This window comes from Syngnathoides biaculeatus, chromosome 8 (genome assembly GCF_019802595.1).
Source record: "Syngnathoides biaculeatus isolate LvHL_M chromosome 8, ASM1980259v1, whole genome shotgun sequence".
NCBI lineage: Eukaryota > Metazoa > Chordata > Actinopteri > Syngnathiformes > Syngnathidae > Syngnathoides > Syngnathoides biaculeatus.
The window spans coordinates 31,450,893-31,477,259 of NC_084647.1; the positions used below are offsets into that span (position 1 = coordinate 31,450,893).

General features: G+C 40.2%; 1 protein-coding gene across 8 annotated transcripts in view; it reads right to left on the reverse strand.

The window, feature by feature from the left end:
* The window catches only part of nf1a (neurofibromin 1a), a 261,091-nt gene extending 239,100 nt beyond the window's left edge, over positions 1 to 21,991 (reverse strand). For all 8 annotated transcript variants that reach the window (XR_009795929.1, XR_009795928.1, XM_061826400.1 and 5 more), the window contains exons 1-2: positions 21,733 to 21,991; positions 698 to 841 (exon numbers count right to left, since the gene is read on the reverse strand). Coding sequence is in view for 6 of the 8 variants with exons in the window: in XM_061826400.1 (XP_061682384.1) it covers positions 698 to 841; positions 21,733 to 21,792 (204 nt within the window). In the remaining 2 variants the exon portion in view is untranslated. The remainder of the gene's footprint in view (positions 1 to 697; positions 842 to 21,732) is intronic.
* Positions 21,992 to 26,367: the final 4,376 nt, after the last annotated feature.

The following is a 26,367-nucleotide window of genomic DNA, read 5'->3' on the forward strand; positions in this document are numbered from 1 at the left end:
AACTGGTGACGACAATGGTGAGCATTGGAAAACATCATGAGAACGACGAATGATTTTCCGATATTTCGAGCAATGAACAATATTCTGAAGGGTCCCCGAAGACGGTGAAGAATAAGAGCTTTATAAAGACGTTAAAGGTTATCAATTTGAGCCAGCTAGACAGCATACACTTTCGAATGCAGACGAAATAGCTGGCCATGAAGAAAGTACCGAGCACGCAGGGAGCAGGATATGCCTCTTGTTGGAAAGAAAGACTGGTCAGCATTTGTGAAGTTTTATTTGGTTTAGTTAGTCATAAATTGATAAAAAGTAAAGGCTTCGATATCCTGAATGTATATACGAAGTTTTCGGTCTTGTTTTAAAATTATGCAAACACTGTGTATTTAGTAAATAGGTGCGCAACCACCCGGCCGTTCATTGTACAGCGCGATGAATCTGCCTGTGCTTGTATGAGAAACTATCTGCGGGTGGCTGCGTTTACCTGTAGTGACATCAGATGTTAGTCACACTCATTTTTGCAGACACAGGAAACCAGGTTAAAGTTCGCGGACTTAATTCAAAAACATATTTTTTGATAAAAACATCGAAAATGTTATGCATTTTATGGTACAATTGAACATATATTTTCATCTGGATAAGATAATTTGAATCAGAAATTAGACATTCCATACACTTTAAGGTTAGAACAAAAACTTACCATGTTATTGACATTTTTGAGGATAGTCGTGAGGCCACTAATGACGAGGGAAAACTTGTACTTTGAGATGTTGATCAGGCATTCTTTGTTGTGCTCTGTGCTTATTTTCGTGTGTGTGTTTTGGTGTCCGACTTTGATGGGGAGCTGAGAGAAAAAAAGACAGTGAAGAGGATGGGGATTGAAGAACAAATTTGACAAAGTCACATTTTAAAATTAGTTAGAGGGACACTTTGCAACCAGATTATTTGTACATTTACCCTGCAAAACGTATTTCGTGGAGATCTACAGAAAGCTAGTTGTTAAATCAATGTTTTATTTAGGTATCTAAAAATTAGTGTTTCATACGTTACATATTTCCTTGAACAAGAAGGCAAAATAAAGCTTCACGCAGAAAATCTCATAATTATTATAACTAGATACTGAAACATTACCTGTGTCATATCCCAGAAATCTTTTCAGTGTAACTGAATTTCCTTTGACATGGTTCATGATGTTGAGGACTTTCGATGTAAATGCGCTCGCAGTACGTGAAGTAGCTCAGAACATGTGCTTTTGGCATAACTTCCGAACATGCTCAGTACGGTTAACTTGCATTTCCTGTTTCCAGGTGAATACTGATTGCTTAGGCTCAGGCTTCTTTTGTTACAAACATTTATGAAATAAACACGTAAATTAATGTCAAGACCAAAGATCCCTGTAATGTTTTACGTCTGTGAGCAAACACACTAAGCCCATGAGCGCCCCCTTTGACCACCGTTAGCAACATCAGCCGTATGCACTGTGGTCAGATCAGTGTCATCCATTGGAGTTGCGTGGCTCATTCAACGATTCAGATTACAGCATTTACATTCCCATCAGAACATTTCTAAGAACAATTTTGTGTTTTTGCAAATTTACAATGAAAATGTCAACCAAAAAAAATGCATTGGTAAATAAACCAAGCCAAGTATGAATTATAAATGTGATAGGTTGCTTGCAACTTTGTTTAATTTTTTTTTAAACCCACAATGATATCCCTGTCTGTTTTTCTTGATGTAAAACTGGATTATTGCTTGCAATATATCTTTTAGCAATGCATGTTGAAAGCTGAATGATGCTCCCAAACAGTTTTAAGGTTAATATTATGTTGCTTCCCATATTTAAAATACAGAATTAGTCTTTTGCGCACTGCATTGTCTGTGCTTTCATCCTCGATCAGGCTATGCCAAAGTCGAATTTTAACATTATAAACCATCTCATCCTGTACTGTCTACTTTGGCTTCAGACCAGACGTCTTTACTCAAAAAAAAAAAAAAAAAAAAAAAAGAGAATATCATCCAGTTTCACCAATTTTCCTTCTATTATTCCCATACCCTGACATTCATTAAAGCAACAACTTTTTTTTCCCACTTTTACCATTATTAGAGATGCATGTCTCTTTGCTCTACATTGCTCAGATTGTGTGGGTGGACAGTGTTTGTAATTGAGTGTACCCCTTTAAGAGCTGAAAGGGGGCGGAGTCAGGTAAACTAGCAGGAGATGGTGTGCTTAAAATAAAAAATTAAAAAACAAAAAAGGGTCATGCTGTGGTTCACTGTGCTGGATTGGTTTTCATGTGCGCTGAGAATGTCTATGTATTTCTACTCATACTTTTTTGTACTCAACGTGTGTATGTATATAGATACATATCAATAGAGGATGTCCACTCCAGAGGTGGGTAGAGTAGCCAAATATTATACTCAGGAATTCTGTAACTTGACAAAAATGTATTACGTTAAAAGTTCTCCAATAAATTACTTCAGTGTAAAACGTACACTGAAATAAGTGCTCAACTACAGAGTAAATGAGTAAATTATTTTTTTTAACCACAGCATGTACATCAATATTTTAAATATTATAAAATTCAAATTCCAACGTGTGTGTGTGCGTGCAAAAGAGCGAATGAAGAGAACGTACCTCAGATGTATGTTTAAAGGAAGACTTTAAAATTCATATTCACATTCAATAAACCCTCCAATGTGAAGTAATATTTTTATTACATATATTTTGGCCATTAACTGGAAAAAAAAAATTGAAAACAAAGAATATTTTTTAAATCCAAGCAAAATCTGGATATATGCCAGCTTTCACAGCTAGACCTGGAAGAAACTTCTTTGACTCTTCCCTGATGTGCCCGGTGCTTAGCATTACAGACCATTCCTTTTAGCTAGGCCAAGATGCCGAGGTGTTGTGCCCCAAACTGCAACAAAACTGAGAAAATGCACCCAAATTTGTCCTGCTTTAACCTCCCGAGGGGTCAAGCTGACAGGATAAAGCTGTGGCAGTCCCAGTTGAGGCTCGTTCATCAGCTGGGGAAATTTGCACGCATCTAACCATTATCGGTTAATACCCGCCTAGCTTATAGCCTCATGCCGGTGCTGTATAAGCAACAACATACTTTATGACGCGCAGCTATAAAGCGTTGGCCTCACAGTTATGAGTTCAATCCTGAACCTCCCTGTGTGGAGTTTGCATGTTCTCCCCATATCTGGGTGGGTGTACCCTGCCTCTTGCCCGTTAATAGCTGGAATAGGCTGCAGCACTCCTGCGACCCTTGTGCGGATAAGCGGGTAAGAAAAAGGATGGATGGATATGTGTAATCACGGATGGATATATACATGTAATCACTTTAGGGAATTCCCTTTTTTTTTTGCATTTTATATTGCAGATATACATAAACCATTAGATAGTCCTATGCTGTACTCGGAAAATAAGATCGCATTTTTGATCAACTTTGGACAAATCCAATAGCATTCACATAGCATTCCAAGACCGTTAAAAATGTGTACTCACCAATTTTCCACTGGATGTATGTGGTCCTTTCTTCAAACGATCATGGATCATAAGTAAATTATGTAACACGTCTTCGTCCAGACAAACAACTTTGTATCTATTATCTAGTATGCAGACGATCATAATCCAAGTTCATTCCGATACACTCCTTTTTTCTTTAATTATTTATTGATTTATTTGGGGTTTTTTTTGCTCGACCATTTCAAACTCACAACACTGGCATTCCGCTACAATTGGCATTAGGTCACAAAGAGAACACGAATACCAGTCTTTCGAAACGAGCCTGTCTGGAACATCTCTGAGGTCCATGTTACATGATTTTTGTGCTCCTCCGTCAGTGTCATGCCCCCTTCTCCAACACGTCAAGTTTCGCCTATGTGTATTCTGGCTAAAACGCATTACGTTGAACATTGTACGTTATGCAATTTTTGTTCTGTTTGTAATTATTTTTCACAAAAATCGGCCACAAAATGCCAGATAGTGGACGTTCTCTGTTCGGTGAAACGTATCCATTAGCAATGGCCCGCCTGAATAGGAAGCACTGCAGGCACGGCAAACCTTGATTGGCTGTCAGTTTTCCAACTTGGTTCATTGGAGTGTCTGAGTGAGAGAGGAATTTCGATAATACTTTTCCAATTTAGAGATGTTTCTTGGTGAAATCTCTAGCATTAAAAGAAACACTGAACCCTGATCTACTAACTTTTAATGTGTGCTCCCATTCCTATTACTTTCAACAAAGTCTTCCTTTTAACAGTTAGTTGTGAGCATTAAATATTGCCGTTGCCATATACATAGCCCAGCAGTCGGCAACCCGCGGCTCCGGCGCCTCATGCGGCTCTTTCATCCTTATAATGCGGCTCTGATTGGCTTGGGAAAATAAATTACTAATTTTTTTTTTTGTATTTAATTGAAGTGTGTTTTATTTGTGTTAGTTTTTATATTATTTTAGTTCTAAATTTGAAGATTGTGATCTTGAAATATTAAAATATTAGATATTATTTTTTCGGCGCTCAAAATAGACGTCACACTGCGGAAGCGGGTATACCCGCTGAAACGCCGTCTATTTTGAGCGACTTTCAAGCCCGGCAAAGCCAATGGAGAAACATGCTGCAGTAAAGTAGTAGAAGTTTTTTTTTTCTTCATTTTAGATGTGCGGCTCCCAGTGTTTTCTTTTCCGTGGAAACCGGGTTCAAATGGCTCTTTCGGTGTCAAAGGTTGCCGACCGCTGACATAGCCAAAACAACAGCAAAAACATTTGCAAATATCCAATTGGGGGCAATGACAAAACTACGGTGCAAGTTAAATCCTTTTTTCCTAGTGTGTAATGTAAACAGTCATGCATGGCTGTCACAACTCAATTTGATTGGTCCACGAAGCCCAATAGAAGACTTTGTGTGCTGATGTGAATTTCTTGTTTGATTGGTAGACTTGAGTCAAACATCACTCTGGTAATCTCTAGGCATTATACAATTAGGATTTTTGGGACCGATCACCAATCAGCTAGTTTAAAAAAAAATAACTGAGCCAAAGCAATGAATTAAATTTACTGTACTTAATTGCTCAAAAATATTTACAATAAATCTTTGTTCATTTATTTATGCCAATGAGGCATAGTGACAGGCAGAACAAAGTACGGTAATGGTCTTCAATTAGATGGCAGTAAGTACATACAGCAACTAATCTACTTTTTGTCACTTTTTTTTGTGTGCTGTGAGATTTTTTAACTCTAAAGTATGTGCCTTGGCTCCAAAAAGGTTGGCATTTGCTTCACTGGTCAAGCTCGTGTCCAACAGCATGTTTACACACAACCATGAGTGCTATCACTACCTTGCGACGCTACTTAACGTTTTCTTGCCTGGTTGGGAGTCATTTTGTATAAAACTTATGCGAACATACCTCAAGCCGTACAGGAATGTCCACTTCTATCATATGCACCGGTAGCCACCAACACATGCACCCCCTATTTTAGTCTTACAATACAGTTGGCGCGATCCACTCATGTTGTTGTCACCATGGTAATGAGTGTAGCCATTTGCGTTTGGGTTGACAAGATAGAGCCCAATGATCGTAAAAAATCGGGATGCAGTGGTATTATGGTATGTGAATGCTACATTTTATTGCAGTAATCGGACAGTGCAATTATGAATATTTGTCTTGTAGTCTGAGCTGCACATCACATCTTGTCTCAGACGTCTCATCTAGCCCGTGAAGTAGACTTTTTTTTTCAAATTTTTTGTCCGTCAATTATTTACACTATGCGAGAATGAAAAATTTGCGCTTTTGTACACTACAAATATACTGGACACAATTGAGATTCAGAGTAATGAATTATGAAATACAAATGAAAATGTAAAAATGTAAATTCAATCATCCGATACAATGTTCATGATCAGTCGATACTGATCTCACTGATCAAATTGGCGTAAAGACTAGTAATCATGGTGGATTGAAGCAAAGTCGCCTAATGTGGGAAATGAAAAATGGAAGTCTAAAATTTCACACAGTTATTGATAGATGAAAGCAGCGAGTGATAGGGAGAATATTGTAACTAGGGTTAGTTATTGAGAATAGAGAAATAATTGGATCCGGAACTAAAGTTGATGTTGTCCCAGAATCCTTCAAATTAAAAAAAATTCGGTTCTCCGTTTCGATGCCTGTTCTTCCAGGCCAGAAGAAAAAGTGGTAGAAACCAGAGAAGAAGTGAGGGAAACCAAAGGTGTGGTGAAAACCCTAAGTGGAAAACAGCAATGAAGAAAAGCGAAAAAAAAAAAAATATCCAAAGAATTTACATGAAAGCATGCTGCACAACAGTGATGGTGAGCAATACAGGTGCTGCTCATATAATTACAATATGAAAAAGTTCATTTCAATAATTCCATTTAAAAAGTGAACCTTTTATAACATGTCACACACTGACTTAATTTCTTATAAAGTTGATGATTATAACTGACAACAAATGAAAAGCCCATCTTGAGTATCTCAAAAAATGTAAACATTGTGGAGGTGTAATATTGAAGATAACTGTTGCAAAACTGATGAGGGACTTAACTGAAAATACATGCAAAAGCCCCGTAGCTCAGTGATTAGAGCACTGGTTTGGTAAACCAGGGGTTGTGGGTTTGTATCCCACTGGGGGCCACCACTCCCTGAGAAGGGTCGCGTCAGGAAGGGCATCCGGCGTAAAAATTGTGCCAAACATATATGTGCGTTCATCAGCTCTCACGTCTAACTCAGTCGGGTACACAATCATGGGGAAGACTATTAAACTGACAGTAGTCAAAGGGCAACCATTGACACCTTACATAAGAAGGGGAAGACACAAAAGGTCTTTGGTAAAGAGGCTGGCCGTTCACAGAGGTATAGTGCCTTGTGAAAGTATTCGGCCCCCTTGAACTTTTCAACCTTTTGTCACATTTCAGCCTTCAAAGATAAAGATATAAAATTTCCATTTTTTTTTCAAGAATCAACAACAAGTGGGACACAATTGTGAAGTGGAACAAAATTTATTGGATATTTTATACTTTTTTTTTTTACAAATAAAAAACTGAAAAGTGGGGCATGCAATATTATTCAGCCCATTTACTTTCAGTGCAGCAAACTCACTCCAGAAGTTCAGTGAGGATCTCTGAATGGTCCAATGTTGACTGATGATGATAAATACAATCTCCCTGTGTGTAATCAAGTCTCCATATAAATTTGTGATAGTTTCAAGGTTCTGTTTAAAGTGCAGAGAGCATCATGAAGACCAAGGAACACACCGGGCAGGTCCGAAATACTGTTGTGGAGAAGTTTAAAGCCGGATTTGGTTACAAAAAGATTTCCCGAGCTTTAAACATCTCAAGGAGCACTGTGCAAGCAAAAATATTGAAACGGAAGGTGTATTAGACCACTGCAAATCTACCAAGACCCGGCCGTCCCTCTAAACATTCACCTCGAACAAGGGTAAGATTGATCAGAGATGCAGCAAAGAGGACCATGATCACTCTGGATGAATTGCAGAGATCTACAGCTGAATCTGTCCATAGGATAACAATCAGTAGTACACTGCTCAAACCTGGCCTTTATAGAAGCGTGGCAAGAAGAAAGCCATTTCTCAAAGATATCCATTAAAAATCTGATCTAAAGTTTGCCACAAGCCACCGGAGAGACATAGCAAACACGTGGAACAAGGTGCTCTGGTCACATGAAACCAAAATCAAAATTTTGGCCACAATACAAAAGGATGTATTTGACGTAACAACACAGCTCATCACCCTGAACACACCATCCCCACTGTCAAACATGACCAAGTCAAAGTCCAGACCTGAATCCAAATCGAGAATCTGTGGGAAGAGTTGAAGCCTGCTGTTCACGAACGATCTCCATCCAACCTCACTGAGCTTGAGCTGTTTTGCAAAGAAGAATGGGCAAGAATTTCAGTCTCTCGATGTGCAAAACTGATAGAGACATACCACAAGCGACTTGCAGCTGTAATTGCAGCAAAAGGTGACGCTACAAAGTATTAATGGAAGGGGGCTGAATAATATTGCACGCCGCACTTTTCAGGTTTTTGTTAAAAAAAAAAAAAGTTTAAAATATCCAAAAAATTTTGTTCCACATCACAATTGTCTTGCACTTGTTGATTCTTGACAAAAAAATAAATTTCTATCTTTATGTTTGAACCCCGAAATGTGGCGAAAGGTTGAAAAGTTCAAGGAGGTCGAATACTTGTATATACACTGTATGTGTTTGTCTGTCTGTATGTGCACATAAAGAGGTGAAAGCATGGAACGATGTGGTAGAAAAAAAAAAGTGCACAAGCAATGGGGATAACTGCATCCTGGAGAGGATCATCAAGTCAGTGGACTTTAGTGAGTGTCAGGGCTTCAAAAACCAACACATATGGAGGTATGCAGGAAATGGCTATTCTTTGTGAGCTAATGTTTTCCTTGTGTGAAGCAGGAAGAGAGGAGTGGCACATGATGCTTGATGTTAATTGTAAATTTCTATTCTCAATCATACCATAACATTTCCTTATGTCCAATGTCTAAATGGCCATCTATCAGGAAGTTTTAAAGCATTTCATGCTTCCTATTGCTGATCAACTTTATGGAGATTCACATCTGATTTTACAAGACGACTTTGCACTTGCACACAGTCCCATATCTACCAGTACCTTGTGTTAAGGACCATTGATTCCCTGTTCTTAATTGGACAGTCCCAATCCCAACCCAATCAATCCCATCGGAAATGTATGGGGTATTGTAAAGAGGAAGATGCAACCTGGGCTCTCAACAGCTGAGCAGTGCCACAGACAGATCAAATTCATGCCATGTCTCATTGCTGCAGTAATTAAGGCAAAAGGAGCACCAAATAAGCATTGAGTGCTTTACATGCTCATACTTTTCATCCATTCCAATCCATTCCTATACTTGAGACATAATGTGAATTTCAGCGCAAGTCTGATTTCACTGTTAAGTCAACATTTCCGATGACAGCTGCGATTGTCTTCAGCACTCCCATCACCCTTGTGGGGATAAGTGGCCCAGGAAATGGATAGGTGTGTACTTTAAATTAAAGAAAAAAAATTTAAAAAAATACATTCAAATAAAAAAAATATGATTTAGTTCCCATTACTGCAAGAGGTGGATGGTAAGGAATGAGGGGAGGCTGTGCTTAGCTATTGCTATGAAAGCATGTGCAGGTGCCCTTGGTAGCAGTAAATTCCGCCTCAGCATCCTTGCCTTTCTGCTCTTCAGAGTTGGGAAAATACGCTGTGCAGTTTCCCTTAATGAACATTAGGTTGACATTGAGCCTACGTTGATTCTGATCCTTGATCCATAAGATAATTAATCTTTCATCTCGGCAACGATCGAAGAACATTGCTTCATTTTATTTATTTTTTTTCCAAGAAAAAAATTTGCTTCGTGATCACTGTATCAGTCACATTCAACGAGCGCGCTCGCAAATCTACAGTCGAGCACAAAAAGTCACACGAGTAAAATTTGTTATGAGTAGAAATACATAGACATTCTCAGCGCACATGAAAATCAAACCAGCGCAGTGAACCACAGCCTGACTTTTTTTTTTTTTTTTTTTTTAAACACAGAAGCACACTGTCTCCTGCTGTTTATCTGACTCCGCCCCTCTTCGACTCATAAAGGGGTATACTCATAATGCCAAACACTGTCTACCCACACAGTCTGGGCAACGTAGAGCATACTGCTTGTGTTTACTCTCGATAATAATGGTAAAAAAAAAAATAATTGTGCTGTTGCTTTAATGAATGTCAGAGTATGTGAATAATAGAAGAAAAAGTGGTGAAACTGGATGAAATGTTCTCTTTTTTGAGTAAAAAAGGTCTTGTCTGAAGCCAAAGTAGAAAGTACAGGATAAGATGGTGTCTAATGTTAAAATCCCACTTTGGCATAGCTTGATCAAGGATGGAAGTACGGACAATGCAGTGCACAAAATGCTAATTCTGTATTTTAAATATGGGAGGCAACATAACATTAACCTTAAAAAAAAAAAAAGAAAAAGAAAAAACAAAGCTACAAGCGACCTTTCAAATTTATAGTTCATAGTTGGCTTGATTTAGTTACAGTCACATTTGATGAGCGCGAATATTGGAAGACGTTGCTTATTTTGTGTAGTCTTGACATTAATTTACGTGTTTATTTCATAAACGTTAACTAAACAAGCCTGCTCCTAAACAGTCAGTCTTCACCCGGAAACAGCAAATGCAAATTAACCGTACTGAGCATGTCCAGAAGTGATGCCACAAGCGCATGTTCAGAGCTTCTTCAAATACTGCGAGGGCATTTATGTTGATGATCATCAACATAATGAGCCATGTCAAAGGAAATTCAGTTACACCAGAGGTGCTCAATGCGTGGATCGGGAGGCAGTTTTGGTTGATCGTGTGACTGCGTGCCCCACCCAAAAAAAGACATTCGACTATCATCCACCTTGTCGCTTGATTCAGGTGTGGCCAATACATTGAGCGTACGCACATAAAGGCAGGTTCTAGCAAGCCAGTCTCCAATTTACAGCAGTCGCGGCGTCGCACACATGGACCCCCACTCGCCCTGCTAACTATAATTCGTAGGAGATTGTGATTTCCTTTGACATGATCAAAGTTCCAACGGTTGTTTTCCCCATGGTACGCGTTAACTTGAAGTTGAAAACTTTTACTCTCTCCATGGTTTAGGAAAATATAGATCTACTGCTGGCTTTCATTAATGGATTGACAATTTCGATACCGCCGTAAATTACACTAGATTAAAAAAATAGATCACAATTGCCAACATGAATGTTTGTTACAATGTATCGCTAGCTTGTTGCCATTAATGCTGATTATGTTGAACTAAACTTTTAGTATTTTCAAAACATTGCGGGTATAGACCGTTCGTGTTCATTCCGTGACAGACCAGTGCATTTAATTTTTCTTCAGATAGTTTTTCAGATTTATTGATGAAAATTTTTAAATACAGTTTTAAATCATGTTCTACTAATATCAGTAGAAATTGGAAATTATCATTTCAGAGTTTGAAATTTTAGTTTTCTATTTTTGTTATGTATTTGTTTATTTTACATTTAATCTACAGTTGTTATATTAATCTACTAAATTATTTTAAGGTGTTGAGATTCCATCCGTAATCACAGCCGCAACTTTATCTGCGAGCATGACTGACCATACCCGTACATTTTTCAAAATGTGAGTGACTGGGTATGCATGTCCATTTTTTTCTCCCTTCTTTGTCTTTCTCTGTTCTTTCGCTTAACCAATGCCAGAATGAGAGACAGAAGCCAAATCAGAGACCCAGAGAATCCAACTGCTGTCGGCTCTTATATATATTGTGTGCGTGTGTCAGTGTATTTCACCTCTGATCACTTGAGGATTAGAGATGTTTGTTTTTTGACTGCACACACACACACACACACACACACACAAGTCAACTAACAGCTGACACAGGAAATTGAAACTTTGGCATTTATGTGTGGACTGCCATTGAACAAGTTTGAATGTGATCTGTAACTTCTAAACTTCTTTTGGGAGTATGCCTGGGCCTTCAGTATTGTGCTGTTTAAAAAGTAGAAAAAGTTGAATTTGCCTTAATTTATTCAAAATATATTTTAGAACAATTTTGTTTTAATGCAGTGATGTTTATCATATTCATACGTTATTTATTAATATTAAAATTATATGCCGTTCATCCTGATTAAAAAAAATGAAATAAATCTGGAATTTCTTAAATTACTCGTTGCCTGAATAGTTTTTTTGACTTGGTACTTTTACTCTTAATTATTTGGAGGACTATTTACTTGAGTCATAATATTGTAAAGTAACGGTACTCATATTTGAGTACAATTTTTGGCTACTCCACCTAACTCTGGCAAATAAAACTGCGAACTTCCTGGGTATGCACTAACTTGCACTTTATTTCTAAAGATATTTTGAATTTACCAAGCATGACGTGCGAGAGACTGGGGGAGTTCCAGGACGAAATTTTGGCGGCAATGCTGCAAAGTCAGATTAGTAATCCTGAGAATTTAATTTCCTCCTCATCCATTGTTTTTTCTCTCATTACAGGGCTGATTATTTTTGATTACTGTTTTATCAATCCCTGGTGACACCAAGATATCATTGTAGAGCCACTCAAAGATTTAATCAACGGATCTTTCAATCGCTTCGTCATGCAAACCAGCGAAGCCCACCAAGGCAACAGTAGCAATTTGCTAAAAACACAAAAGCTAAATCGCTAACTAGCAATGCAGATTTAAACCTTCGCTCTCCTGACAGCCATATTAAAGTCCTCTCCTCTATTGACAAGTGCAATCACTTTTTTATCTATTACATCAGGAGACTAAGAATCTCAAAACCAGGTTGGAGTTTACGCACAAACATGTCAAAGAGTTAAATGAAGACAATGGCAAGCTTAAATCAGCATGAAAGCAATGACAGAGGTATAAATACTCAAGGCAAAAAAAAAAAAAACACCAATGCTAGACTTACAGTTAAGAAGCATAAAGGACAGCCAAATTTTTTCTTGCATTTCTGAGAGTGCACCTGATAATCCAAAGGCTATATTTAAAAAAAAATAAAATAAATAATAATGTCAACGGTGCTGGACTTCCTGACAAATACTCATTTCCATAGATACATACAATCACTAACAATCTTCCACCAAGTACTCAGGCTAGGAAGACCACGAGCAGGGATTATTCATCGTGGAGTAATTGGTTTAGAGGAAAAAGGGGGGGAATTGGCCACGTTCTTTACACCCTCAACTGACATGGGTAATTTCCTTTTTTATTTTAACATTTCTCTCACTCTCTCTCTCATTTTTCTCCTCTTTATTGCACCATCCCCTACCGCCACCACCATTTACCGAATGCTTACTTCCCCTTCCCCGCTTACGAATATGCACAGTACTTGTCCTTCAATATTTAGGTCGTGATATATTCCCTTGTCTTCTGTTTCCATGTTTTTTGTATGCTAAACTCATAAATTGGGTACATTAAGTATTAAGCCCCCTTTTTCAGTTTGTTACATTGCACCCATTTGCTAAAATCAAAAATGTTAATTTTCCTTAATGTACACACAGCACACCATATAGACAGAAAAATACAATTGTTGGATTTTTTGCAGATTTAGTAAAAAAAAAGTTAAATATCACACTGCCCTCAGTATTCAGACACTTTGCTTCATCTTTAGTAAAAGGACCCATTCGCGCTAATACGGCCATGAGTCTTTTGGGGAATGATGCCACAGGTTTATTTCCACACCTGGATTAGGGATCTTCTGACATTCCTCTTTGCAAATCCTCTCCAATTTTGTCAGCATGGATGGTGAACAGCTATTTTCAGGTCTCTCCAGAAACGCTCAATTGGGTTAAGGTCAGGGCTCTCTGGCTGGGCTATTTAAAAACAGTCACAGAATTGGTCTGAAGCCAATCTGTTATTTTAGTTTGTGTGCTTAGGGTCACTGTCTTGTTGGAAGGTAAACCTTCAGCCCAGTCAGAGATCCTGAGCATTCCGGAGAAGGTTGTTGTCCACTATATCCCCGTACTTGGCCACATTCATCTTTTCTTTAATTGCAACTGGTCATCCTGTCCCTGGAGCTGAAAAAGACACCCACAACATGATGTTGCACCCACCATGCTTCATTGTTGGGACTGTATAGGACAAGTGAAGAGCAGTGCATTTTTTCCCCCACACATACCACTCGGGACTTTTTGGCTTGAATTCAATCTTGGTCTCATCAGACCAGAGAATCTTACTTCTCACAATCTCGGAGTCCATCAAGTGACTTTTAGCAAATTCCATCTGGGCTTTCATGGTCTCTTGCACTGAGGAGAGGCTTTCATCGGGTCACTGTGCTATTACCTCAACTGGTGGAGGGCTGCAGCGATGGTTGACTAGAACTTTCTCCCACCTCTATCTCAAGAACTGAGCCACAGTGGTCTTTGGGTTCTTTTTTTACCCATTTCACCAAGGCTCTTCTCCCCTTTGCACAGCTTGGCCAGACAACCAGCTCGAGGAAGAGTTCTGAACATCTCAAAAATCTTTTGTTTAAGGATTATTGACGGCACTTTGCTCTTGCCACCTTAAGTGGAGCAGAAATAAGTTTGTGGCCATGGCCAGATATGTGCCTTACCTCAATTCCGTCTCTGAGCTCTTCAAGCAGTTCCTTTGACCGCATGATTCTCATTTGCTCTGAGATCCACTGTGAAGTGTAAAGTCTTATATAGACAGGTGTGTGGCTTTCCTCATCAAGTCAAATCAGTATAATCAAATATCTGGACTCCAATGATGGTGTAGAAGTATCTTAAGGATGATCAGAAGAAATGGACAGCAGTTGAGTTATATACATTGTCATAGCAAAGGGTCCCAATACTAATGGGTAAGCGATTTAAGTTAATCTTTTTCAATAAATGTGAAAAAAAAAATTGTTCTCTCTCAACATGGGGAAATGTGTATGTATTGAGGAAAAAAAGAAAAAACATTTGCAATATAACAAAGTGACACATTTCAGAGGGTCTGAATACAGACCATGGTAGTTGACATAAAATGGGCTATTCTAAATCAAACAAATGCACTCATCATATTGAAAACGCTCCAAACACCTATTTGCTAGCTCTTTGGCATTGTACACTTGTACACAGCTTCTGATCACCTTACACAAAAACAGTTTTGAACTGTAAGGTTCCAATTTTTCTTAATTTTAGTCTGCTGAATGATTTAAAAGTTAAAGATATTACAAGTAAACATGCTCAACCAAAACCTATATTTCTATTGCTGAAAAAATATACAATTAAACCAGAACAATAAACAAGCAATCAACATTAGCCAATAGTAAAACCTTGTCACACAGTATACAGTACTAGAAATTACACCTCTGCCAAATATAAGAAAAGGGGTAAAGAAAAGCTGGTCAGCTTTCATTAAAACGGTGAACCTTGAAGCTTGATTCTGTTTGCCTGCGAAACGTCATTCAGAAAATGTAATGTAAAACCAATATAATGTGACCAAATTTCTTGTCATTTTCGACACCTGTCCATCCCATAGGGTCACTTGCATGCACTTTAACCCTATCCTTCTGGACCTGTAAGATTCACCTCTGGAGATACTGGACCCATTTCCCCCTCCTCCACCTCCTCTTGGGTAAAGTCCTGTCCATGCTGCCCACATGGGGATTCCAATCCTGGGGTTAACGTTGGTTGACAGGCCGCGAAAAGGTGGGGTTAAACAAATAATAAACAAAGCAAACAAATGATTTAAAAAAAAAAAAAAAAAAAAAGAGCCGACAGTAGTTGAATTCTCTGAGTCTCTGATTTGGCTTCTGTCTCTCATTCTGGCATTGGTTAAGCAAAAGAACAGAGAAAGACAAAGAAGGAAGAAAAAAAAAATGGACATGCATACCCAGTCACTCACATTTGAAAAATGTACGGGTGTGGTCAGTCATGGTCGCAGATATAGTTACGGGTGTGGTCTACAGTCATGGCCGCAGATTAAGTTGCGGGTGTGATTAGGGATGGGATCTCAAGACCTTAAAATAAATTACTGGATTAATACAACACAACTGCAAATTAAATATAAAATAAATACATAACTAAAATAGAAAACAAAAATTTCAAACTCAGAAATGATGATTTCCAATTTCAACTGATATTAGTAGAACATGATACAAAATGGTATTTAAAATTTTTCATCAATAAAACTTCTTCATCTGGCAAACTTTATCTGAAGAAAAGTTAAATGCACTGGCCTGTCAATGAATAAACATGAACAGTCTATACCCGCAATGTTTGAAGATGCTGAAAATTTAGTTCAACGTAACCTGCGTTAGTGGCAACAAGCTAGGCAATACATTGTAACAAACATTCATGTCGGCAATCATGACATATTGTTGTGGGGGGGGGGGGGGCACGCATCGCAGGACTGCCGTAAATAGGAGGCTGGCTTACTAGAACGCGCCTTTATGTGCATGCGCTCGAAGGATTGGCCATACCTGATCAAGCGACGAGGTGGATGATAGTTTAACGTCATTTTTTTTGGGGGGGGGCAGCCATCAAACTGCCTCGCGATCAACGCAATGAGCACGCCTGGTGTAACTGAATTTCCTTTGACATGGCTCATTATGTTGATGACATTCGACGTAAATGCACTCGCAGTACGTGAAGCAGCTCTGAACATGCGCTTTCAGCGTGACCTCCGTACATGCTTAGTACAGTTCAAATGCATTTCCTGTTTTGGGGTGAATACTTGATGTTTTGGAGCAGGCTTGTTTAGTTACCAACATTTATGAAATAAACACGAAAATTAATGTCAACACTACACAAAATATGTGACGTTTTTCAATATCTTTTTTTTCCCCACTCGTAACAAATTTTACATGTGTGATTTTTCGTGCTCGACTGTGCAGAGTTGCGAGCGTGAAGGCACGAGAGCACGTTCACGCTCGTCAAAGGTGAGTGACTGCATACCTTTCTCTGGCTAGCCATGATCATGTACTGGTACAATGGAAATTAAAAATTTAAAAAGGACCACTGTGAGGAAATGCATGATTTTAAATGTTATTAATGAAAAAACGATAGCCGGTATGGACCCATGCTGTTTTTCACCACAAAACATGACTTTGACGTGTATGGCTTTTTGTAACTCCAGCCATGAAAATCGTCTTGAGGGATTTGTTATCGAGGAGAAGCAGGAAGTGATGATCAGGGCAGAAGCCCTCTCTAGCGGACTCGTTTGTTTCTATTAGTTTTACCTGCGGGAAGGTAGCTCGCTGTTCCTTCGTGTTAGCTAAAATGCCAGCTTGTTGCATTGCTGGATATTGCTCGAACACTCGGGAGGATGGATTACCCTTCATAAGTTTCCAAGAGACCCGGTTTGTCGTGAAAAATGGATTGGACAGGTGCAAAGGATGATAGTTACGTGGGTTCCAAATGACAGGTAGGTGTGTATACAGCCTTGGACAGGTGCAAAGTGTCGACAAGGCCGAGCCTGCGGCCAGCCTTGTCGGTTGGGGTGGCTCGTCGCTGCAGTGGCTCATCTCCGCCGCGGATGTTGGCATTTATCACCGCCGCGCGGAGGTGGTTTGGACCGGGGAGGTGGTTTGGCCGTGATCCACATATCACCTAAATATGGCTTGAAACAATAGGGTAATATTGCCCCAGACACTTCACTCAATTGTGATTTTTTTTTTTTTTTTTTTCAAAAATAGCTTCTGTGTCTGAAGGGGCGTGTCCCAAAGTAGGGCCCACAGCGTGTTTTCAATGGCAAATGTCCGGGGTGACTTCAAGGACAGTAAATGCACCCAAAATAGCGACCACTTGGATGTCGAATGAGACTTCCGCAACTTTGCGCATGTATGACGCGCTCTACGCTCATATTTATCTTTTCATGTAGACATTGAAATGAATAATGTGATATGTATTTTTCATTTCAATATCTATTTTTGAATGTTTATAGGGATGACACGACCTTTAAACATTCCAAAGGTCGTTCAAATTAAGTTGGAAAACCAATACTTTCAAGAAAAATCACTAAAACTTTGGACATCGAGTGTCAATCATCGAGTGATGTCACCAAGTCTCACAGGTATTTTCTTCAGCACGTGTCAGAAGTTAATGTTGAATTCACAGAATTTTTTTAGGTATTACGAGTAAACACTTGGGCGGGCTGGTGGTGAAGCTGGAAAGCGTTGGCCTCACAGTTCTGAGGTCACGGGTTCAATCCCGGACCCACCTGTGTGGAGCTTGCATGTTCTCCCCATTCCAAACACTTGCAACATAAATTGGAAACTCTAAATTGTACCAAAGTGTGATTGTGAGTGCGACTGTTTGTCTTGATGTGTCCTAGTTCAGGGCATACCCCGCCTCCAGCCCGTTGACAGCTAGGATAGGTTCCAGCACTCCCCGCAACCCTTGTGAGGATAAGCGGCTAAGAAAATGGATGGATGGATAATATACACTTACTTACTGACTTACTTGTTTTAACACTTGTATGAGAAGCTCGTTGAGAACTGTCATGCAAGTCATGTCGACCTCAGTAAACTTCCCTGAATTCATCCATCGATCCATCTAACACTTCTCCAGGTTGGGTCACAAGCAAAAGTACCTTAAACAGGGATACACAGACTTCCATTTCCCCAGGAACTTCTTCCAGCTCTTCCGGAGAAATCTCAAGGCGTTCCCTGCCCAGCCGAGAAACATAGTATCTCCAGCGTCTCTTTTCAGCGGGACACACCCAGAACTCCTCACCAGGGAGGCGTCCAGATCAGATGCCACAGCCATCTCATCTGGCTTCTCTCTATGCGAAAGAGCATAGATGACCGAGCTTCTCACCCTATTTCTAAAGGGAGTACCCGGACACCCTAGAGAGCAAACTCATTTCGGCCGCTTGTATGCAGGATCTTTTTCTTTCAGTCACGACCCAAAGCTTGTGACCATAGGTGAAGGCAGGAACGTGGTTCGACTGGTAGATTGAGAGCTTCGCCTTTCGACTAAGCTCCCTCTTTACCACAATGGACCGATACAAAGTCCAAAGTTATTTTTACACTCAGCTGTGAACTGCTCCAGTGAGCGTTGGAGATCACAGTTTGATGAAGCCAAGAGAACCACATCTGCAAAGAGAAGAGATGCGATGCCGAGGCCACCAAACCAGACACCCTCTATGCCTCAACAAAGACTAGAGATTCTGTCCATAAAAGTTATGAACAAAATCGGTGACAAAGGGTAACCTTGGTGGAGTCCAACTCTCACCGGAACTGAGTCCGACTTATTGCCACCAATCCCGACCAAACTCTGACACCAGTCATACAGGCACTGAACAGCCACTGAATTAATTAAACTCTCCATCATACATTATCAAAGCGCAAGTCGAGCTGTACAAGTCTGACTCTGAAACGTCCATCTAAATATATATATATATATATATATATATATATATATATATATATATACACACACACACACACTAGATTCCAGCCAATCACAGGCCACATACAGACAAAGACAACCACTCAGACTCACCTTAAAGGTCAAGTGTGATGAAATGGATGACTTATATTATTAAATGAAAAACCCACAGCCAATATGGTCATATGGACATGTGTTTTTTCACCACAAAACATGACTTTGATGTATACAGCTTTTTGTAACTCCCGCGATGAAAATCCTCACGAGGGATTTGTTTTCGAGAAGAAGCAGGAAGTGACGTACAGGACAGAGGCGCCCCCTAGCGGACTTGTTTGTTTCCATTAGTTTTACATCCGGGAAGGTAGCTCGTTGTTCCTTCGTGTTAGGCAAAATGCCGGCTCATTGCATTGCTGGACATTGCTTGAACACTCGGGAGAATGGATTTAGCCTTCATAAGTTTGCAAGAGACCCGATTCGTTGTGAAAAATGGATTGCACGGGTGCAGAGGACGAGAGCTTCGTGGGTTCCAAATAACAGGTAGGCAGTAATGCGCTCCGGCTCGACGGTGTTCAACAAGTACTGCGCCGGCTTTGAACATACCCCTAAAACCAGCATGGCTCAGCTCCACCTCCTCCTTATATGCCACCATGGCGCGGTAAATCAGCCACACCGGCTGAGGTGCTGCGTTCGGCGGTCACTGCTTCCGTGAAGGCCACATGTCGCCGCGATGGCTCATCTCCGCCGCGGAAGTGGATCGGACGGGGATGAGGTTTGTCCGTGATCGCATATCATCTGGATATGGCTCGAAACAATAGTGTAATATTGCCCTGGTAACTTCACTCGGTTGTGTGGTGTTCTTTTCGAAAAGAGCTTCCGTGTCAGATGGGGCGCGTTTGTCTCTCATAGTTAGGGTGCACTGTGTGTTTTCATTTGCAAATGTCCGAGTGACATCACAGACGGAGCACGCAGCTAATATGGCGACCACTTGGTATCGTAGAATGACACTTGTGCAACTTTGCGCATAGATGACGCGCTCTCCACTCACATTTATTTTTTCGTATAGACATTGAAGTGAATAATGTTATGTATTTTTCATTACAATATCTATTTTAGAATGTTTATAGGGATGACACCCTTTAATGCCTAATTACAACTTGAGAGTTTTCAGCTGACCTAAGATGCTTGTTTTTACATTGTGGAAAGAAAATGGAGTTGACTACCTGGAGAAAAAGCACATGGAATATGCAAACTCCAGACAGGAAGCCAAGAGCTTGGATTCAAGACCTCAACCTCTGAAACACGAGGCAGATGTAAGAACCAGTCAATCATTGTATTAACTGTATACTGTATACTATTTTGATTCAGTTATTATGAGAAAATTGGAATATTAATTGGACAGTCTAAATTGCCCCTTGGTGTGATTGTGACTGTTTGTCTCAATGTGCCCTGCGATTGTCTGACTACCAGTTCAGGGTGTACCCTGCCTCCTGCCCGTTGACAGCTGGGATAGGCTCCAGCAGGCCCCGTGACCCTTGTGAGTCTAAGTGGCAAAAAAAAAAAAAAAAAAAAAAATGGATGGAAAATGGATGGAATGAAAAGATTCAACTTTCAGAACCCAGTTATTCAAACATGGTAAAGTTTCTTCCTAAAATCATCAACAACTGTTTCACACACAAACCAGTTTCTGTTGTGGTTTGGTCAAAGGGACAGTTATGAATCCAATGTATCCTGCCACAATAGTCATACCATTCAACTCGATGCAAGGCCTATAGAAAAAAACACTGACAAACATATGATGATAATAAAAAAACTCAAGATGATTGAACTGACTGGCTTTGGTGAATAAATAGGGTAGCAATGACCAAGAAAGTTATAACACCAAAGCCACTTTAGACTAACAACAGTAATCTGGCTCAACCTCACAACAATCCGTAATCAGCGGCAGCTCACTGTGGTCATAAAGACTGTTAAAACTTTAAGTAGACTTGGACTTTTTAATGACAGACAATAACACAAACTACTTATAAAATATTTTCATGGGCAATACAAACTAGTATCAACTATCTCCTGTGCCTCGACTGCTGTGCCACAAGGAATTACTTTAGTGTTTTTCCCTTTAAAATTAGGTATATTCTCTACCACTTTTTTCAGACCAATAAGTACCAGTTTTAACTCATTAGTACTCACCAATACCACTAATTAGTATGAATCATATTACTAGTACTTTTGCTTCATGCATTTTGAATTTGCCAAATGACAATTGTGCACAAACACTTTATGTTCGTCGTAGTGTAGCCCCAACTACAGCCTATGAAGAATTACAATGTTGGCATTTACAAGCAAAAAAAAATAAAGAAATTAGGTCTGTGGTCGGTAAGATGCAAGTTTGATGCATCTTGTTTTCGGTAGTCCTCTACACACGAGAAATAAGTGTGGCAGTGCTGTCATATCTTTTGTTGTTGTTTACTACGTACAGCTAGGCCTGCTAACATTTGCTAACTAAGCTAGGCAAAAAACAGGTTTAGGATCAGACCTTTACAATTTGCATGAATTTTTTTTTTTGAAATCGTAGATTTTCGTTCGCCTGTTGCTGATGATGGGGGAAGTATATGAAAACTTCGAAGAAATGACAGATGTGACGATAGGTAGAACTACGATAGCTACAAATGCCTGACTTGCATTGCGGTTCAAGTTACCAGTGAAACACTTCTTGACGCTACATCGTAAATTCACTTCAACGAATTAGACACGTGCACTTTGGCAGGCCCGATGAGTTACTCTGTTTTCTGGCATCCAGTGAATTGTGTCAATCAGTCTTACCTGCTCATCAAATCTCGTAATTACGGCCTGGACCCATTCTACTGGTTTGTGAGCCGCCATGGCCTGGCGGAGAGACCCTGGAGTACTTAGGTTACTAAATCACAGGAATGGGGCCGGTTCGCTCGAGATCAACACTGCATTGTAACCATGCCTGAATCGATGGAAGCGGACTTAAGAGGCGAGTAATTAGGGAATTCTGGTGAATTCACCATGTCACCGCCATTAAAACACCACCGGAAGTCTTCTTCAGTGGAATGGATCGGAGGTGTTGGAGAATAGGATAAAGCTATTTTACAATTGAACAAAAATACAACATCCATACATTGTCTTCACAATAATAGTAAATTGGTGAAATAATGTACAATCTTACATCAAATCCAATAAATAGTAAACATTTTCTCTTCGGAAATATCAGAAATGGTAACTTATATCAATACAATTTCTGTTAAAAGAGTATATATACGCCGCCTCCTGCCCAAAGATAGCTGGGACAGAGCCCAGTACTCTCCCGACCGGTGAGGAAAATCGGCTCAGAAAATGGAAATGGTTTATAATCAGTGGAATAAATGGAACCGAAAACATCAATCGTAGTGAACAAGGTGACCTTTACCAATTTCTATCGTCTTTGACTTTGCATACAATACAAAGAGGCCCAAAGTTGTGACATTTCTAGTTTTTCTTTCAATGACAGAATCATTGCAAATATGAAACATAAATTCTCTCAGTTTCTCGCTCTTTTTTTTTTTGCTATAAAACAAAAGAAAAATGCCTGTCGAATGTCAAATCCTGACTTAAATTCAATTGCACATGGATGTGTTTTATTTTGAAGTACAATTTCGTGACTTCCATGGAAAACACCACTAGAACGAAAACTTGCTTGAAGCACATTTGTCAATGACTTGAAGGTTTGAGAGACAAAACTGTAACTTTGAAAAGAGACAAATATCGCTCAGAAGAGTTTGTTTAAAAAACGTATTAAGCATGAGTATTAATTATGCCATGTGATTCATAATTAAATAAACTAAGATGAAATGTGTTGACGACTTAAAACTTTTCTTTTAAACACTGCCAGGATACCTCCCACTGAGATCATTTCAACAGTCAGAAAAATTTAATGAAATCAAAACCAGAGAACCCCTCCTGGAAGCCATCGCCTTTTCATGGCAGAGGGGTTTGTGTGTCCCAATGATCAGAGGAGCTAAGTTGTCAGGGCTTCACGCCCCTACTAGGGTCACCTATAACAAACGGGTCCAAGATGAGGGACCAGACAGGGCAAAAACATTCAGTTAATGACTAATATAAATGGACTGAAGTTTCCCTTGCCTGGACACAGGTCACTGGGGCCCCCCTCTGGAGCCAGGCCTGGAGGGAGAACTCGAAGTCGAGAGCCTGGTGGCCAGGCTTGCACCCGTGGCACCAGGCCAAGCAAAGCCCAAAAGGGTAACGTGCGTCTCTCTTCCCAAGGGCCCAACACCTGTAGGAGCGGCGAAGTGCCAGGTGGGCAGTGACCTTGGCGATCCAATCCCCAGCTACATAAACTGGCTCTACGGACTTGGAACGTTACCTCTCTGGCAGCAAAGGAGCCTGAGCTAGTGTGTGAAGTCGAGAGGTTCCAACTAACGTAATTTCCAGCCTACAGAGCGCACCGGATTATGAGTTTCACCCAGTACATTTGTAAAAGAAGTACCATTTGGTACATACATTGCTGTTTCAGATTTGCAGGGATATGGCTCTGGCCATTCCAAAAAGAAAACTACTATGACGAGCAAATACCAGTAACCTGATACTATTTTAATCATGTCAGTGAAATTCTATTAAAATCACCTGACCAGGGGCGTCCACGTTCAGATCGTGGACTCCCTTTGGTGGTTTCGTTGTAGGGATACTGTTATACCTACTCCAAACGCTGCAGTCCTGCAGTTCACCTTTAACAATTTGTCTCATGAAAGGATGCCACCGGGCATGGAGTCATCTCAGTGTTTCATCCACACCGGCATGTTCCATGGGCTTCAAAAATTAGATTTTTCAATTGTGACTGAGATGGATTGCACTTACCCTTCTTTCGCCATATGGCATCCTCATCTTTGACACCCCCTTTCGACTTCCACACAAAAGAGTCTGTGACTGTTGATTTGGCTCTCTTGGGATTGTAACCTCCTCGACTGTAGCTACGAGCTCCATCCAGACGCTTGAGGTCACTGTCTGCACTCGCCGCTCGCCGCCCCAATGACCAGGCTGTCCACTTTTGAAGCACACGTTACAGCCACCAGGGGGCGCACCTTGACCCATGAATGAACCTGCTTGATCCATCATGCACTTGGAATCGACAGAGGGAGATGAGATCAGAGCAAGAGCGGCTTCTTCCTGCTTTTTAGATTTTGCAACTGCAACATGTTAAGTTGTGTTTCTGAACTTTTGTGTTTGTCAGCCTTAGACTCTTTTACTTTAGCATGTCTCCTCAAATGATGTTTAAGATGTGACAACCACTGGTCAACCTCAGCACCTCCATGGCCTACGCCAAAGACGTAGGAACACCTTTTAAAATGGCTGCTCAGGACAGCGGAGACCATATGGGCTTGTCCTGTTTTCAGTGTAATCAGTGAGGGCTCAGTCATCAAAAGCCGTGGCCTCCTCATCTGCTTTGGGAGCAAACACCAGATCTGAAATGACACGCTGAGGGACGGGAAATAAAGTGTCTAACGCTGTAGACAAGGTCAAATAATCTTCTTGTGTAAGAGCCTGATGATCGGGGAGAGAAGAAAAACCTGAATTTTGCATCAGAGTATTCAACTGTGAAAGTGGACATGATTGTGTCAGGAGAACACGGATGTCACTTGCTGTTAACATTAGTCCCGTAACCGCTCTGTGCACCACTTGAAGGCAATTGGCACCACCAAATTGTGAAGGCAGAAGTTTCTGCATCAACACACTCACATCAGTGGGAGGGAAAGGTTTGTAAAACATAGCAGAGTTACGAATAGCCGGGTCAACTTTGGCTAACATGAGTGCCTCCAAGATTTGGGAATGATCAAAAAAAAAGCTGGACCTTTGGAAGATTCCTCTGGGTCTTCAAGACCTCTGGTTCGATCCAAAACGGAGTCAGGGTGGGCACCTGAAAGATTCTGGATGTGAGACTTTAATTCTGCTAATTGATTGTAACTGAGCAACATACAACCTGTTTTCTGCTTCCCCTTTTGAAGAGCTTCTAGCTGCGTGTTCCGCAGTGCAGACAGCAACTCCTTACACATTCACGCATCCAACAACTCAAAGAACTCGGCCTTAAAAATGCGAATATTTAAAAAACAGAGATGAGAACAGCAAACGTACAAGTCGTGTCGCGTCCATTGAGCTCGCACTCACACACATACACTTACACATCCACACACATGCTTCACCACGCGATAATAGTGTGCGTGCGCGCGAGACACTAACCCGCGAGCCAGCAGATGCCAAAGGATGCTTTTTTTTTTAACTACCATTGGGTATAGTATACATTTTATTAAGGTCACTTTAATTTCTTCAATTTATGTAATCTCTCAGCTGTATTATTAATTATTATTATTATCATTATATTTATTTATATTTCAAAAAGTGATAGAGCCTCTTTATTTTACAGTCCTTTAATTTTGAATGAGGAATTCTAGTCTCTAGGATTCTCCAAAAAGAACGAGACAACCTCCCTGTCCAGAAAGTTTTGAACAGGTCTCAACCTACTGGTGTGTCTGGCAGTCACGGGATTTATAACCTTTTTGTGTTGGCACAACCTCCGAACACAGGGCTTGTCTAAACCTTTTTAGAGTTGTATGCCCACACACTCTAAGGCTTTTTAACCTCTACTCAAGACTGTAATTGCGCATTTTCACTGTTCATCCGGGTTATTCTTCTCAAATTATTTTTATAGTGTATACTTAGTTCTTTGATTTTGAATGAGGAATTCTAGTCTCTAGGATTCTCCGAAAAGATTGACACAACCTCTCGGTCCAGAAAGTTTTGGACTGGCGTCAACCTACTGGTGTGTCTGGAAGTCACGGGATTTATAACTTTTTTGTGTTGGCACAACCTCTGAACACAGGGCTCTTTTTAGAGTGGCTTTTCAACCTCTACTCAGCACTACACCACCCAAGTTTCCCCTACTGTTCAACTAGCCAGACACTATAATTTCACAATGTCACAAATTGAAACGTGACCTCAATCCCAGTTAAAAGACAGAAGATCACTTTTGGAGGATAAATGTCCTTATACCTAATCAATTGTTGGCTGCCCGATGTTCTATCTGTCAACCAACACCTCAGTCCGAAATCATGCCGGGGTCACGAATTGTTGGAGGACGCTTTTTTCCTATGCCTGTTCATTTAATTCCGGGTAGTGAGAATGTTGATTATCCAAATAAAGGTTGGAGATGATGTACAGTTTCTTCGAAGAATTTACTTACAGAAAATTCCGGGCACTTATGAGCTACAGACAATGGCTGTAGAGAGCAGATCACAAGTGCGAAGGTACAGAGAAAGCACACATCCTTTATCTTGTCAGAAGGGTGGATCATGAGCGGTTATCAAAACTGTGGTATGACATCGGGGCTTTCCAGTTAGACAAAGGGTTTCTGTTTCAACCGGTTCTAGCTGGTAATGGATTATT